Below are 15,826 nucleotides of genomic sequence, written 5' to 3'. Positions count from 1 at the left end.
AAGTGCAAACAGAGTTAAGCTTTTTGAAACAAGTTTCCAAATGAATACTCATGTCTATTACAGATAGGCTCTTTATCTCCTCCATTAGAAATGAGCTTGTAAAAAGGCAGAGACAGAACTCAAGACATCTTTTGATCCCTATGGTAAAGTAACAAGCATATAGAAGTTATTAGGGAAAGGTGTACTGCTGAATAAATCAGTATCTTACAGCCTTAAATAACTTGTTACACATTTTCATAAAAGAATTTAATACTTTGCTCAATCAATTTATACAGAATCATTTCCTTAATACAGTCCAAACTACCTTTTGGACACCACCGTTCCTAGTTACAATAATATACAGCAAAAGAGGTTGTTAAAGTTCATTACATCAATCAGGTCCAAAGTTACAGCAACAGCGCAGAAGTTCTGCTTCCATGAAACTAATACAACATTGTAAATCAACTATACTCCCCGCCCCCGCCCCCCCCCACCCAAAAAAACAAAAACAAAAAACTCTGCTTCCAAAATCTAGGCATAGTATTGTATAGTGATCATGAAATCAGGCTAGAGCGGCCATCACTCTAGCCACTTGTCACATCACTCTAGCCGCTTGGCTTGTCACTACTGACTCACAAAACAAGTTAACTGAGTCATAATTTCATAGGGTTATTTTGAGGAATTAAGATCATACATGTAAAATACTCCAAATAACAACCTGACACTTGGGATACTTGTGAGAAGTAAGGGAGGCAATGTATCTATCACCAACAACAAAACATATCTAGTACATGGTAATTGCTCAATGGATAGAATATGATACATAAAATTCTCAGTAAGTCTCACATGCTGAAAAAAAAAAAAAATTACACGTGAAAGATAAGAAGATTCAAAAGCAAAAGAGAGTTGTGGACAAGACTACTCAAATCCCATGCAACATAAGCAGAGGATTTCAGGAGTAGTAAACAGAACCTGGAGACAGCCTGAACCACGCAAGCAAGAAGCTCAGCATGGTGATAGGCTGCCATGGTCGATATTAAAAATGAACAATGAAGTTGCAATGCTGGCAATCATTGAATGAGAGCAGAGCTGGCAGGTGCTGAAATGATGAAAAGACCTACGGATGTGCCTTTCTGAGGAAGAGCCCTGGATAAAGATTCTTGTGTTTAATTTTCTTAAAATCTAGGCTACAGAACTCCTGCTATGAGTGCAGCAGTCAAGTGGAGAGTTTTTCTCTTTCCTACTTAAGTTTATACTTACACTCCCCATTATCCAGGGAAAAATTTTAAGTGAAACAAGGTTTTCACAGCATACAGACATAATTCCCTTATTTACCAACAATAGGAATTAATTTCTATTATTAATATAGTCTATTTTGCACCAACATTGTTTGCAGTCCTATTATCATGATCAGACAAAATAAGACATTTCTCAGCCTCTCTTGCAGCTGAAAGTTTTCAAATTACTACATTCTCATAAGTGAGATGTGTATGAAGGGATGTGTATAATTTCATGATTCCCTTCAAAGAAAGGGCTGTTGCACTCTGCTTTCTCTTCCTCTGACCAGGTCCTTGGAATGTAGAACCAGCTCCTAGGCATTAGATAAAGACAACTCAAGAAAGAAAAAATATAGACCAATTTCAATTATGAATAAAGATGCAAAGATGTTACATATTAGCAATCCCAATCCACATATAACTAACAGCAATAAAAACTTACTGCTAATTTGAATTTACTTCAGAAATGCAAAACTGATTTAAGGAGAAAAAACATTAAATTACCTCAAAGGATACTGGAAAAGTATTTTCATACAAAAGAAAAATGCTGACTTTCAACCAAAAATTTATTAGAGTAAGGATGTTCATTTCCATTCTTAGATTGTTATCTACTAAAAAGAAAAAAAAGAACTTAAAGTAATCATACTTCGAACATTTAAAGTAATGTAAATTACACCTCAAAAGAGCTGGAAAGAAAAAATCAGCTATTTTTGTGGAGTTAATTAGTTTATATGGAAAAACAAGCAACAAAGAAAGGTCAGGGAAACCCTAAAAACAACAATGGGGAAAGGATGCTGTAGCAGTACCATATACGTACTGTATATGTAGTATAAACATGGGCTTCCCTGGTGGCTCAGACGGTAAAGAATCTGCCTGTAATGTGGGAGACCTGGATTCAATTCCTGGGTTGGGAAGATCCCGTGGAGGAGGACATGGCAACTCACTCCAGTATTCTTTCCCCACAGACAGGGGAGCCTGGTGGGCTACAGTCCATTGGGTTGCAAAAAGTCGGACACAACTGAGCAACTAAGCACAGTATAAACATACTGCAAAACCTCTATAAGTAAAATAGTATAGTATTAATTCATGCACAGACTAATGAAATAGACCAGAGAAACTATAAACAGACAAATCTGCATATGAAAATTTACCATACAACTAAGGAAACATCTCAAATTAGTAGGGAAAAGATGAATTTTTTAAAACAATATATTGTATTGAGATAATTAAACATAGGAAAAGAATAAACTTAGATGTTCCTCACACTACAAATTAGGGATAAATCCCAAATGGATCAAGACTTCAATTAAAAACCTAAAACCATTCAAGTACTAAAAGAAAATGTAGGTGATCTAACATCTGGAAGTAAGAAAAAACCATCTTATGATTCAAGATGCGGATGCAATTTAGGAAATACTGAAAAATTTGACTAGATAGAAATAACTTCTGCATGGGCAAAAACAAATACAAAAGCAAATTAAAACAAGAGGAAAACTGCAACTTTTATCACAGATAAAGGATAAATATGCATCATACATAAAATATAGCTATATAAAACAGAAAGAAAACAATAGTCCAACTGAAAAACTGGGAAGAGAGATGAACAAATATTTTACAGAAAATACGACTGGTCTTTAAACTTCAATTAAAAATTCAATTAAGAAAACGCAAGTTAAAACGACTAGAGACATGATTTCTCATTCATCAGATTTCACAAAAAGTCTGACATAGATTTTCTTAGTTAAGACCAAGGAAAAATAAGAGACCCGAAATGAGTGGCTCACACAGTGTGTACCACTCACTAAGTTCACAGCAATCCCACTTATATCAAAGAACCACAACAAAAAGACAAAAAGAAACTTGTACTATTTATTGCAGTACTATCTGTACTAAAGAAACTGACTGAATAAACAATGGAAGAAATCACCATGACATGAGATCAGGCAAAGGTGTCTTAGCTACAAAACCAAAAACACAAGCAATGAAAGAAACAGTTGAAGAATTGGATATCATCACAATTCTTACAACACACTAATTTAAAAAAATGTAAACTTCAGCAAAGGGTTTAAATAGGCATTTCATCAAACAATATATACAAACAGCTAATGTGGTCGTTAAGCAATGCTCAACATCAGTCATTAGGAAAATGTAAATAAAAACTGTAAGAAGATACTATTCCATATCCACTACAAGGGCTACACTCAAAAGCTGGACAGTTTCTAGTGTTGATGAGGATATGGAGAAACCAAAACCCTCAAACATTGTCAGTGATAATGTTAAATGTTACAGCTACTCTAGAAAACAATTCTGGCAGTTTCTCAAAATATTAAACATAGATTTATTTATAACATGGCAATTCTATTCCTGATTATTTACCAAAGAGAACTGAAACTATATGTCCACACAAAAATTCGTATACAGATATTCACAGGGGCAGTATTCACAACAGTCAAAAAATGGAGACAACTAAAATGCTAAACTGATGAATAAAAAATATGTGGTATAGTCACACAATGGAGTATTAATAGATAATAAAAAGGAATGAAATATTAATACATGCTACACAAGGATCAATCTTAAAAATATATGCTTAGTAAAAGAAGTCAGTTACAAAAGACTGCATATTATGATTCCATTCATATGAAAATACCCAGAAAATACAAATACATACAAAGAGAAAGTAGATTAGTGTTTGCCAGGGATTGGGCATGAGGTTTCATTATGGTGAGATGGACAAGTCCTAAAATAACTTTGGTTATGGCTGTACAACTCTGGAAATTTACTAAAAGTCACTGAATCGCAAAATTAAAGCAGGTGAATTTTGCAGTATTTAATTATACTTTAATAAGCTTTAAAAAGACTAGAAAAGATATCATCAATATGTTTTTTTTAAATTATTAAAATATACTGTTAAAACCTCTACACATCAAAAACAAAGATAAATTAGGCAACATTAAAAAAACATCCACCTTAAAAATCTGAAATGGCAATTAAGATGAAGAAACCCCACTGATCAGTAAGCTTATACTTAAAAGTAAATATGATATGAAAGATTCATCTGTCCAGGCACTGCTTAAACTAAGAAAATTTATTATTTCATTGCTGTGTGCAGTTCTTCATTTAGGTATCAGGGGTCCGGGACGGGGGACCCATGTACACCCGTGGCTGATTCATGTTAATGTATGGCAAAACCCACCACAATAGTGTAAAGTAATTAGCCTCCAATTAAAATAAATAAAGTTTTTTTTAAATGGTTAGCTTCAGTTGTTCTCAGAGCTCCAATTACAGACAGACTATAGCAATAAAGATTTTCATTTTGCCTTCCCTTTTCAACCTAATACACCCATCTTCAAACTTCTTTTCTACCTAAGTACTAACTTAAGAAAACCGAAGAATCATTTGTTGCCATTTGGTTTTGCTGGCTTTAACTTCCACACTTTGGATCATCTTTGGCCAATAAATTAATTCAGAATAAACTAATTCTTTCAATACAAGGTAATCAAAATCACTGCAGATGGTGACTGCAGCCATGAAATTAAAAGACACTTGCTCCCTGGAAGAAAAGCTATGACTAACCTAGACAGCATATTAAAAAGCAGAGACACTATTTGCAGTCAAAGATCTGTCTACTCAAAGCTATGGTTTTTCCAGTAGTCATGTATGGATGTGAGAGTTGGACTATAAAGAAAGCTGAGCACTGAAGAATGGATGCTATTGAACTGTGGTGCTGGAGAAGACTCCTGAGAGTCCCTTGGACTGCAAGGAGATCCAACCAGCCCATCCTAAAGGCAATCAGTTCTGAATGTTCACTGGAAGGACTCATGCTGAAGCTGAAGCTCCAATACTTTGGCCACCTGATGAGAAGAACTAACTCCCTGGAAAAGACCCTGATGCTGGGAAAGATTGAAAGTGGGAGGAGAAGGGGACGACAGAGGATGAGATGGTTGGATGGCATCACTGACTCGATGGACATGAGTTTGAGCAAGCTCCAGGAGTTGGTGAAGGACAGGAAAGCCTGGCGTGCTGCAGTCCATGGGGTCGCAGAGTTGGACACGACTGAGCAACTGAACTGAATCATGTAAGAGCAAATCAAAAACACTCATTTCTTTTTCCAATCCCTCTTCCCTAGAATAGTTTCAATTAACAAAACAAAAAAGCAAGAGCACAATTTGTTTTGAGTATAACCAGCAGTGATCTGCCAGAGAAGAGAACGGGAGCAAAGAGAAGGGCAGGGGCATGCAAATGTGCACTAACCTTCCAGTAGTCAGATTGTAAACTGTAGTACCTCTGGTATGCAGATAATGCTGAAAGAGAGAAAATAAGCATGAGTCACAATTCTGTCCCATTTCAAAATCAATTAATACAAGTTTCAAGAAACATTAAAACAAAACTCCCACCATAGCCACCTCTGAGCAGACATTGATATTTAAAAGCAAACAATTTAGAACTCGGGGGCATCGCTACTCATAGTCAGACAAGGTAACAAATGTCAAATATATAGGAGTTCAAGGAAGTAAAACCATGGTCACGTTTCTTGAACAGAATCCAAGCAACCTCTTGAATCAACCCGACCTTCCTCAGAGACTAAATCTGATAAATGGATTAATATTCTAGAATGTGATGAGTCATTTGTTCGAACAAGTGATCTCACTTCCAAAAGTGACTTAAGAGCTCAACCACCTCAAAGAGCAAAGGAACTACAGTTGACTACTGAACAACACAGAGGATAAGGGGCACTGACCTCTGCACAGGAGAAAAGCTTCGTATAACTTATAGTCGACCCTCTGTATTTGCAGCTCTGCATCCTTCAATTTAACCAACCACAGATCATGTAGTACCTGTAGTATTTACTACTGAAAAATTTTCAAGTGTTAAGTGGACCTGTGAAGTTCAAACCCCTGTGTTCAAGGGTCGACTGTATTCCTTTTGTGCTGTTCCCTTTCATATTATCAACAAAAAATCCAGTCCACAATTACCTTACTCTAAACTCCAACTCAATTCCAAAATAGGGCATCTCATACCCCTAAATCCATCTCAAGGTGTAACAGGCTCTGGAAACAATTACAGTACAGTTGTCCTTTGGTAGCTGCAGTGAATTAGTCCCAGGACCACCAAAGATACCAAAATCCACTGTGATCAAATCCCATAGTCGGCCTTGCATGTGCAGACTCCACATCCACAAGTCATAAACACAGTAGTGCATATATGTACTGAAAAAACCTCTCATGTAAGTGGACTTGCACAACTCAAACCCATGCTGTTGAATGGTCAACTGCAGCTCTTATCAATCCAAAAACTCAGTGTGAAGTGAAAGTTGCTCAGTTGTGTCGGACTCTGTGACCCCATGCTATGGGATTCTACAGGATAGAATACTGGAGTGGGTAGCCATTCCCTTCTCCAGGGGACCTTCTCAACCCCAGGAATCAAACTCAGGTCTCCCGCATTGCAGGCAGACTTTTTTACCAGCTGAGCCACCAGGGAAGACCAGTGAGGAGGAGGTAAAGTTATACATGCACATTAGAACTGAGAGAGAGACCTTTTTATAAAAAACTCATGAGCAGTAAGTCATGGGGATGTGATGTACAGCAAGATGACTATAATTAATAATACTATATTGCATATTTGTAGCTACTCTGAGTGAATCTTAAAAGCTTTCATCACAAGGGGAGAAAATTGTCACTGTATACGGTGACAAATGTTAACAAGACTTCCTATGATCATTCCACAGCATATGCAAATACCAAATCATCATGTTTATACACCTGAAACTCAGTTATATATTAATTATACCTCAATCTTCAAAAAGAATTAACATTTTCAAATAAAATTTTCAACAAGTGCAATAATTTTGTGTGTGTATATGGCGGGGGGGCGGGGCGCGGGTGTGGGGTTGGGGGGCAGGCGGGGAGAGGAGTTTGGAACAGAGAATGGTTTATTGCAGGGCCAAGTAAGAACAGGGCAGTTCATGCTCAAAAGACCTGAACTCCCTGCCTTTTCTTGTTGTTGTTGTTTTTTTTTTAATTGAAGGATAATTGCTTTACAATAGTTTCTGCTATGTAACAATATGAACCAGCTGTAAGTATACATATATCACTCCCTACCGTCTTGGGCCTCCCTCCTACCTGTCGCCCACATCCCTCTTAGGTCACCACAAAGTAAGTAAGATTTCCAACAAGTGTAATAAAATTCTTTACTGATAAAAATGGGGTGGGTAGAAATTAATATTATCTAAAATCCCAAGTATAATGTTTTCATACTGTTTATCAATAAGCTGCCAAAATGAATACCATATAGAGAACTTTCTGAGTATGTACCAATTACAGAAGCATCACCACAAATCATCATCACATATTTGAACAAATAACTTATTTGAATAATGTTCATCTTTTTTGCACAAAGATGATACCAACCAACCACTGAAAAGACATTTAGACTGTAATTTTTCCAGCTTTGAGGAAGAGTTGATTTCAAGCCATCTTCTGTTTTCTAGTTCTTCCTACAGGAGTGTAGGTAGCTCATAAAGATCAATGATTAACTGTTTTCTAAAAAGAAAAGCAAACCAACTTATCAGGCTAGACAGAGGAGTCAAACAAGGTTTGATTGGTTTCATAGAGGACAATTATGGAAAAGGTGTTTTCTCTACTAGATGTGAACAAGGAAGCATGTGTCACCAACTGCCACCACAAGGGAAACTGGTCTTAAGGTGAAGCCCATAGAGGATAGCAGTAAGATGGAAAGTACCTGGATGCTTCTAGACTTTGAACCATGTCCAGTGCACAACTTGCCTATGAACTTTCAGCTTCACATGTGAGGGAATGAATCTCCCTACTGTTTAAGCTAGAATCAAGTCTTCAATATTTTTGCCTAAAAACATTCTAACCAGGAGAAGTCAAGGTCCCTGACAATTTTGTGCAGTCACCATACCAAACCTGGACTGCCCCTTTAATAGGAATTTCAACAAACTTGGAGGATATGTTTCCAATAATCTGAGTAACAATATATATTACATGATTTCATAAAATACCCATTTTTTAGAATTTGAAGAGCCCTTACAAAAACAGTACGATGTCCTCCAAAGTAACTAAAAGTGAAGTGTAAGAAGCCCCTGTGATTACCAATTGGGAGATGATGAACTGAAAAATAAATACAAGCCCTCAAGTTCAAAGTAACAAACGTAAATGCTCCAAACTGCAAGTACAGATTTATAAGGAAGACACTTCTTCAATGAACATTTGTTATCTTTCCATTCACTTACACAGTTTTCAACCATTAGGGTGTGTGGGTGTGGGTGTGGGTGTGTATAAGCACTATGTTCAGTCTCTTGGTCATGTCCGACTCTATGTGACCCCATAGACTGTAGCCCCCAGGCTACTCTGTCCACACAATTTTCCAGGCAAGAATACTGAAGTGGGTTGTCATTTCCTACTCCAGAGGATCTTGGCAGGTGGATTCTTTACCACTAGTGCTACCTGGGAAGCCCCCTCAACAATTATACAGCGCTCCAGTAGGCCTAGGATCCTATTTTAAGAAAAGACTGTAACATATTAAACACATTTCCTAATCCAAACAAATCATTAAAACTTTACAAGCACCCATCACCAGAGTCTCTCTAGCGCAATTCTTTTAACCAAAGCACAATCCTTATTTCTAATCTTTAAGTCAGCTACCTATCATGAAAATAAATTCCTACTACACTATAACTAGATTTTCCTGAACTGTTTAATAGAAAATGAGGGAAATTATTTATTTGAACATCCTTATATTGCAAGGAGATCCAACCAGTCCATTCTGAAGGAGATCAGTCCTGGGTGTTCTTTGGAAAGAATGATGCTAAAGCTGAAGCTCCAGTACTTTGGCCACCTCATGCGAAGAGTTGACTCATTGGAAAAAACTCTGATGCTGGGAGGGATTGGGGGCAGGAGGAGAAGGGGACGACAGAGAATGAGATGGCTGGATGGCATCACTGACTCGATGGACGTGAGTCTGAGTGAACTCTGGGAGTTGGTGATTGACAGGGAGGCCTGGCATGCTGTGATTTATGGGGTCACAAATAGTCAGACACAACTGAGCGACTGACTGACAGCTTTTCCTTCCCTAAACCACCTAATCTTCACTTTGTGATTCTAAGTTATTTATTGGCTTAAGAAATCCTCGTTCATAACACTAGGAAATGTTAACAGTACTATAGGCAAGACTGCCATTTTCTTCTGCCACTTAACCAAGAATGGTGTCCTCAAACATATTAATTTCAACTCTCTATCAACCAATTTCCAAAGCTCAGATCTTTTTAATCCTCGAAATCAAGTTCATTTATAGACTTAAAATTACTTTTTAAAAATAATTTTGAATTTTATTTTTAAATAAGTCCATATTTAGTCTCTGTAGATTATTTAAAAGGGGAAAAATATAATGAACTTAAATTATTATAGAAAACTGGCAAAATTTAACAAAGGAACCGGGTCTTTAAAAAGTAAATGCAAAAGAAAACAAAAAGAAAAAAATAAACACAAATGAGAAGTTAAATTTAACTTCTACAACTTAACGGTTCTGTAATCTTTCTCACTCTCTTTTATTTTGTCCTTTACTTCATAAAAACAGAAGGAAGAGTGGAATCAAACAAGGAAATTGTCAAGGATAAAAGAATCACCTACACAGTTGGGAGAAGTGCTACACACACTCATCTGTCCTTTAACTTCAAAATTGCTATACCATTTTTATGTATGAAAATGATGAAATTAAACAGTAACAGTAATACTCTGTAGTGTTAAGAAAAATACTCAACAGTGGCAAGAATTCAAGAAAATAAGCAGTTTTATTATTCTACTGGTACTATAAGTATAAATTGGCAAAAATTTTTGTAGCATAATTTAGCACTATCCATCAAAACTCTGTGTGTGTGTCTGTGTGTGTATATATATACATGCTTTCACTCAGTAAAATTTACCACTTCAAGCTATCCTTCTAAGAATGCAAACACAGATCTGTGCAAAAAGTTAGTTACAAGGACAGACAACACAATGAGTATATAGTCTACGTGTTCAGTAGGGAACTATTCTACCTATATGATAGAATACTATGCAGGGAACTGAAATGTAAATTACAAAGCATGTTTTTAAGACAGAGATTAACCTGATACACTATGCTAAAGTTGCAGCATTTAGTTCAACTTTAAATACTGAAACCTCTAAAGATTTACATCAAAAATGTTTTTTAGGACTTCCCTGGTGGTCCAGTGGTTGGGAGTCCAGCTGCCAACGCAAAGGACAGGGGTTTTATCCCTGGTCCAGGAGGATTCCACATGCTGCAGAGCAACTAGGCCTGCGCCTCACAACTATTGAGCCTATGCTCCACAACAAGAGTAGCCACCACAATGAGAAGCCTGTGCACTGCAAGTAGAGAAAGCCTGTGCGCAGCAACGACGACCCAGTGCAGCCAAAATAAATAAATAAAATTTTAAATTTCTTTTTTAAAAAAGTTTGCCTTGGCAGTTCTCTGGCAACCCAATGCTGAGGACTCCATGCTTCCATTGCAGGGGGCACAGGTTCGACTGCTGGTTCAGGAACTAAGATCCCACATGCAACATGGCGTGGCCAAAAAAAAAAAAATGCCTATAGTAGTGTGGCCGAAAAAAAAAAAAAAAAAATTTGCCTCTAAATGATAAAATATAAATGAGCCATTAAGGCATTCCTATAATATTTCTTAACTATTCTTAGGTAGCTTGCACCAAGCTAGATGCAGTGAAATACATGTAACAAAACACATGGTTCCTGCTCTCAAGCTGTTTACTTTTTATGGTTATATGTATTCTAATGCTTTTCTGTAAACAATGAACATATTGTGTAAATGTTAAAAAAGAAAAAAGTGTACTTCTTGTGTTAAACTTAGAAGATGGTCAAGATTATCAAACGAAGGTCACCAGAAAGGCCGACAGGATATGGTAGGAAAAAAAGCCATTTTAGGTAAACTTGGGTTCTAATCCTGACCTCACTGCTTCCTGTAAGACTGACATCAAGGAATCTAATTCAAGCTATTTCCTTACAGTTCACAGGCAGCCCTAAAGTTTGTCAGTAAAAGAGAAAGATGTAACAACAGAAAGAGAAGTCCAAAGCCGTATTGTAACTCATTTGGAATTAAAAGATCTAGAGAAATAGAGCTGGAGAGTAAAGAGGGTCAAGATAAAAATGTAGTAGGTGACAGAGACTTTCTCATGCTTGGAAATATTATGGCTCTGAGTTAAGACTATCAAAACAAGAGAAAGAGGGTGTACCTGATGACAAAATTCACACAGTACAGGAATGAAAAGAAACAACAACGTAGGTTAAGAGTGAAGGCTTTGCCTGAAAAAACAAGAGTCTTCTTCAGAGTAAGATGCAAAAGAAATGCAAGAAGATCTAAAATTCAATCTATACTCATATTAGACTATGCACTAATTGTGGGCAGAACTCAGCGTTTCTCTTTTCATCCCTAAGCTAATGTGTAACACTATAGGCAGCAGGTTAGCTGCTCGTGGGTGAGTCTATGGGTATGGAAAGAAGTACAAACAAACCTCTCAGTTGAACTGACTGTCATCTTTAGGCCTAAATAAGCTGTGATTGCCTGAGATTATTAAGTCAACAGATCTTTGATTTATTTATTATATCTGAAGCTGAACTAAAAAGCTGTATTTATACCCTAGGATAAAAGAGACCCTAGAAAGTTTATACTATTTCACTGTTTATAAGTGACTGATGCACCGAGCTCTCTAGCACCTTTCTGCCTTCTCAAATCATGACTGCCTTAAACACATCTTCTCCTATATGTAGCATTAATACACATTAACATTTGAAAAACCGTTTAGATAGCATCACACAACAGACCTTTGTCCCTAAGATTAGACAAGCAAACAGGAAGCTGGAAAAGCAAAGAAACAAATCTGCAATCCTTTTACTCCCTTATCAGCATCTTTACTGAGGTTTCCAAGTCAAATTAATACATGTAGTGAAATCTCAAATTCACTACTTCTTCACTATTAAAGTAATATACCCTTCGAGATCTTTAATATCGCACATTTGGTTTACTACAAGAATCATCAAGTAGCTGTCTTATTTGTAGTCCTTCTATCTAGTCCTTTAAGTCCTCTCTAGTTCTTGAAATTACTACAACCTTTGCTTGTTGTCTAGATATGGTGTTCTAATAACCTGGCTTACGGTCACTAATTTTCTTCCTTGGGTTATTTCTCAATTGTATTTTCTAATTCTAAGCCATAACTGTGTGTGTGTGAAGTCGCTTCAGTCCTGTCCGACTCTTTGCAACCCCATGGATTGCAGCCTGCCAGGCTCCTTGTCCATAGGATTCTCCAGGCAAGAATACTGGAGTTGGGTTACCATGTCCTCCTCCAGGGGATCTTCCTGACTCAGGGATCAAACCCACGTCTCTCATGTCTCCTGTATTGGCAGGCGGGTTCTTTACCACTAGCACCACCTGGGAAGCCACAAAGAGACTGAACAAAATCAATGATTCTCGAATGGTGTATACATATATACACACACACTAGGATGGAGTGTTGTCATTCCACCCAAGAAACACAAAAAGATAGGGGGGGAAAAAAGCTTGCCAACTCTAACTTACCACATAAGCAATTCCTGGCATGTAACTTGCCCTAGCTATTTATAATTGGGCTTCCCAGGTGGAGCTAGTGGTCAAGAACTCGCCTGCCAATGCAGGAGACATAAGAGACCCAGGTTCAATCCCTGGGTCAGGAAGATTTTCAGGAAGCTATTTATAATTACTGAGGAACTAAAACAACCAAAACCTATTTTGCTCAAAAGTTACAGACACTGCCAACAAACAACCAATTAGTTGAGGGAAGGAAAAAAGGGAGAAAAATCTATCATCGGGTGCAATTTCAGGGAAACTTTCAGCTCACCACAAACCATGAAGAAATTATTTGTAAAAAGTTTCAAGGTTTTTATACTAATATCAGGAATGATTATATCTCCTTCAATAAATATTTTTACTTCTGGAATTTTTACTATCAAGTCTCTTAAAATATAATTTCTATGTTTTCATGCTGCTGTGTATTCTGAGGTACTTTACTACTTGATTTTTTAAGCAATCTACAATGACTATTCTCTCTTATAATTTGCCATACGTATTCACAAATATTTACATATAATTTCTATTAATTAAACTGCTCCTATAATCCATCACATATATTCACAAGAATATATACTCCTGTCCTTCAGCCCTGGTCTCTCAGGGGTTCTTCAACTCAAAGAAGAGAAACCACAGTACCAACTACATGGCTTAAGTCTATCTGACAGCCCCATGAGCTGTTTAGTTCAGCTGAGGGTGATGGTTTAGCTATGGGTGTAGGAGTGGAAAGGAGGTATGGTAGACACTTAAAAACCATTCGAATTCCATTTCAAGGAAAACCTGTTGGCATTCATGCCTACAAAAGAGAGCTTCTAGCAGTGACTGCTCTAAGCTGCAGAGAGCAACCTTGCCTGAGGTCACACTTCTTTCCACGTCCAATATGGAATGGATGGAGTATAAAGGCATGAAGGGACTTCCCTGGTGGTCCAGTGGTTAAGAATCTGCCTTCCAATGCAAGGAATACAGGTTCAATCACTGGTAGGGAAACGAAGATCCCACGTGCCTTGGGGCAGCTAAGTCCATGAGCCACACCAAAAGATCCTACATGCTGCAACTAAACTAAGACCCCCAATGCAGCCTAGATAGACAGACCGACCGACCGACAAGACAAGATAGATGAAAAAGGCCTGGTCATCATGACCCAACTTGTGATAGCTTTCTGAAAGACCACTGTAGCTCCAGAGCTCTCCATGGAGTTGACCAAGGCTGTCACAGCTTAACTTCTCCCTCTGTCCAATTCTGGTTCCATTTCCCACCTTCCACATAAGTGTTGTCCTAAAGGTACTCCTTTCTAAACATCTTGTAAGCTAAACTCACTTCAGAGGAATCCAACCAACATGAAGCTAAGTGCAATGAGCCTCCATCCTCCATTTTCCCACAATTCTCTACCCTATTACTTTTTTTAGGATAAATTCCAAGAAACCAAATGGCCAAATCAAGTGACAGAAATTTTTAAATTCTTCATAAATACTACCAACCACAAGAGTTAAAAAAAGGGCCTGTTTTCCATCTACTCCAAATTCCTCTGAAATGACAGAAAAGATAATTTTTAATGAATCAATTCGTGACAGAAATGATAACTGAAGTATACTATATACAGATCCGAAATTTTTAGAAATTCATCCTATCATATCTTAAAGGAAGCAGATGAGATCAGAATAAGAAATAAGGGCAGAAAAACCACAGTACAAAATATTCACAAAACAGGTTCTACCATTTTCTACTCCAAAAGTAGAAGCAGTTTTTCATAAAGAACCTCAAACTCAGAAAACTTCACATACAAGAGGACTGAGAACAATATATAAAGAACTGTCCCTCAGAATAAACAGGGCTAGTAAATCTCCTACATAAATACATCTGAGCGGTTTACTCACATGTTCACTGAGTGGTTTATGTTTATTCCCCAAGAAGTTATGGTTTATAATCTGTTCTCTAAAAATAAACATTTAGCTGGAGCCAGGGAGGTTCTCATCTTGCAATGTTTTCAATGAAAAAAGGAGAAGTAGCCTTAAGGTAACAAATGACTCCATAAATTTGCAGTGATGGTGATGGTGTGTCTAAGTGGTTACTAGAGACTGGCTCTAGTCTGGGACTTATAGCAAGACAATGAAGAGAATGGATACAAAGAATTCAGTAATTAAGTATTTTTAAAGGATTTTTTTTTAAAGTGGGAATGCGGTCAATAAAGCCTCAAGGATGAATTCAAACAACTCACATCTTATTTCCTAAGAAGCCATCAGCTTGAAATCTGCAATACAAATGTATGCCTCTGCATCCATTCTTTCCTTCCTCTTCTTCCTATTACAAACAATCAACCTACTGCCTACTTATCAATGGCCAGTTCATCTACACAGAAAGTAAATGGGTCACAGAGTAGATCTTTTCAAAGGCTTAAATCCTTAGGTTATCCTTCTCCTCTCCCGTCTATTTAGATTATTCCTACCAAGTAGGCTGTCAACACTGTCTAGTTGCAATACACCCCCATCCCACCTCTAAAACAAATATCCCCTAGACTTCTCATTACCTTCACAGCCAAACATTTTATAAAAGGAAAACGCTGCTAAATCCATAGATGAATAAAGTTTTAAGAGCTAATATAAATAGTTTTTAAATGACCACTAAGCAATAAGGACATACAGCCTCATATGCAAACCTAAGTCTGGGTCTCTGTCTATATGCTCTAAAACTAGTGCAGTCTCCAAGCACAAAGCACAGCATTGAAAAATCAAACTGCACAGAACTCTGTATTATTTCTTTTGTATAATGGTTTCCTTTAAGTAACTGTTTTAATTAAAATTAAAACATCCAATAGATTAACTGTTAATACCTATTATCCTGAAGTCATTTTCCTAAGTACTAACCAGTTTCACAGAGGAATCCCAAAACACCTGAGTAGCTAGTACTTCCTCCCCTCCTTTTACAGATTATAGACAGAA

The 15,826-nt window shown here is 37.1% G+C and overlaps 1 protein-coding gene across 22 annotated transcripts in view; it reads right to left on the bottom strand.

Annotated features, from left to right (window-relative positions):
- Positions 1–15,826, bottom strand: part of KDM6A (lysine demethylase 6A) — a 181,268-nt gene that overhangs the window by 103,974 nt on the left and 61,468 nt on the right. For all 22 annotated transcript variants that reach the window (XM_027963010.3, XM_027963012.3, XM_027963011.3 and 19 more), the window contains exon 4: positions 5,511–5,560. In XM_027963010.3, coding sequence (XP_027818811.1) covers positions 5,511–5,560 — 50 coding nt within the window. The remainder of the gene's footprint in view (positions 1–5,510; positions 5,561–15,826) is intronic.

This window comes from Ovis aries, chromosome X (assembly GCF_016772045.2).
Source record: "Ovis aries strain OAR_USU_Benz2616 breed Rambouillet chromosome X, ARS-UI_Ramb_v3.0, whole genome shotgun sequence".
Lineage (NCBI taxonomy): Eukaryota > Metazoa > Chordata > Mammalia > Artiodactyla > Bovidae > Ovis > Ovis aries.
This window is presented reverse-complemented; position numbering and strand designations above follow the sequence as displayed.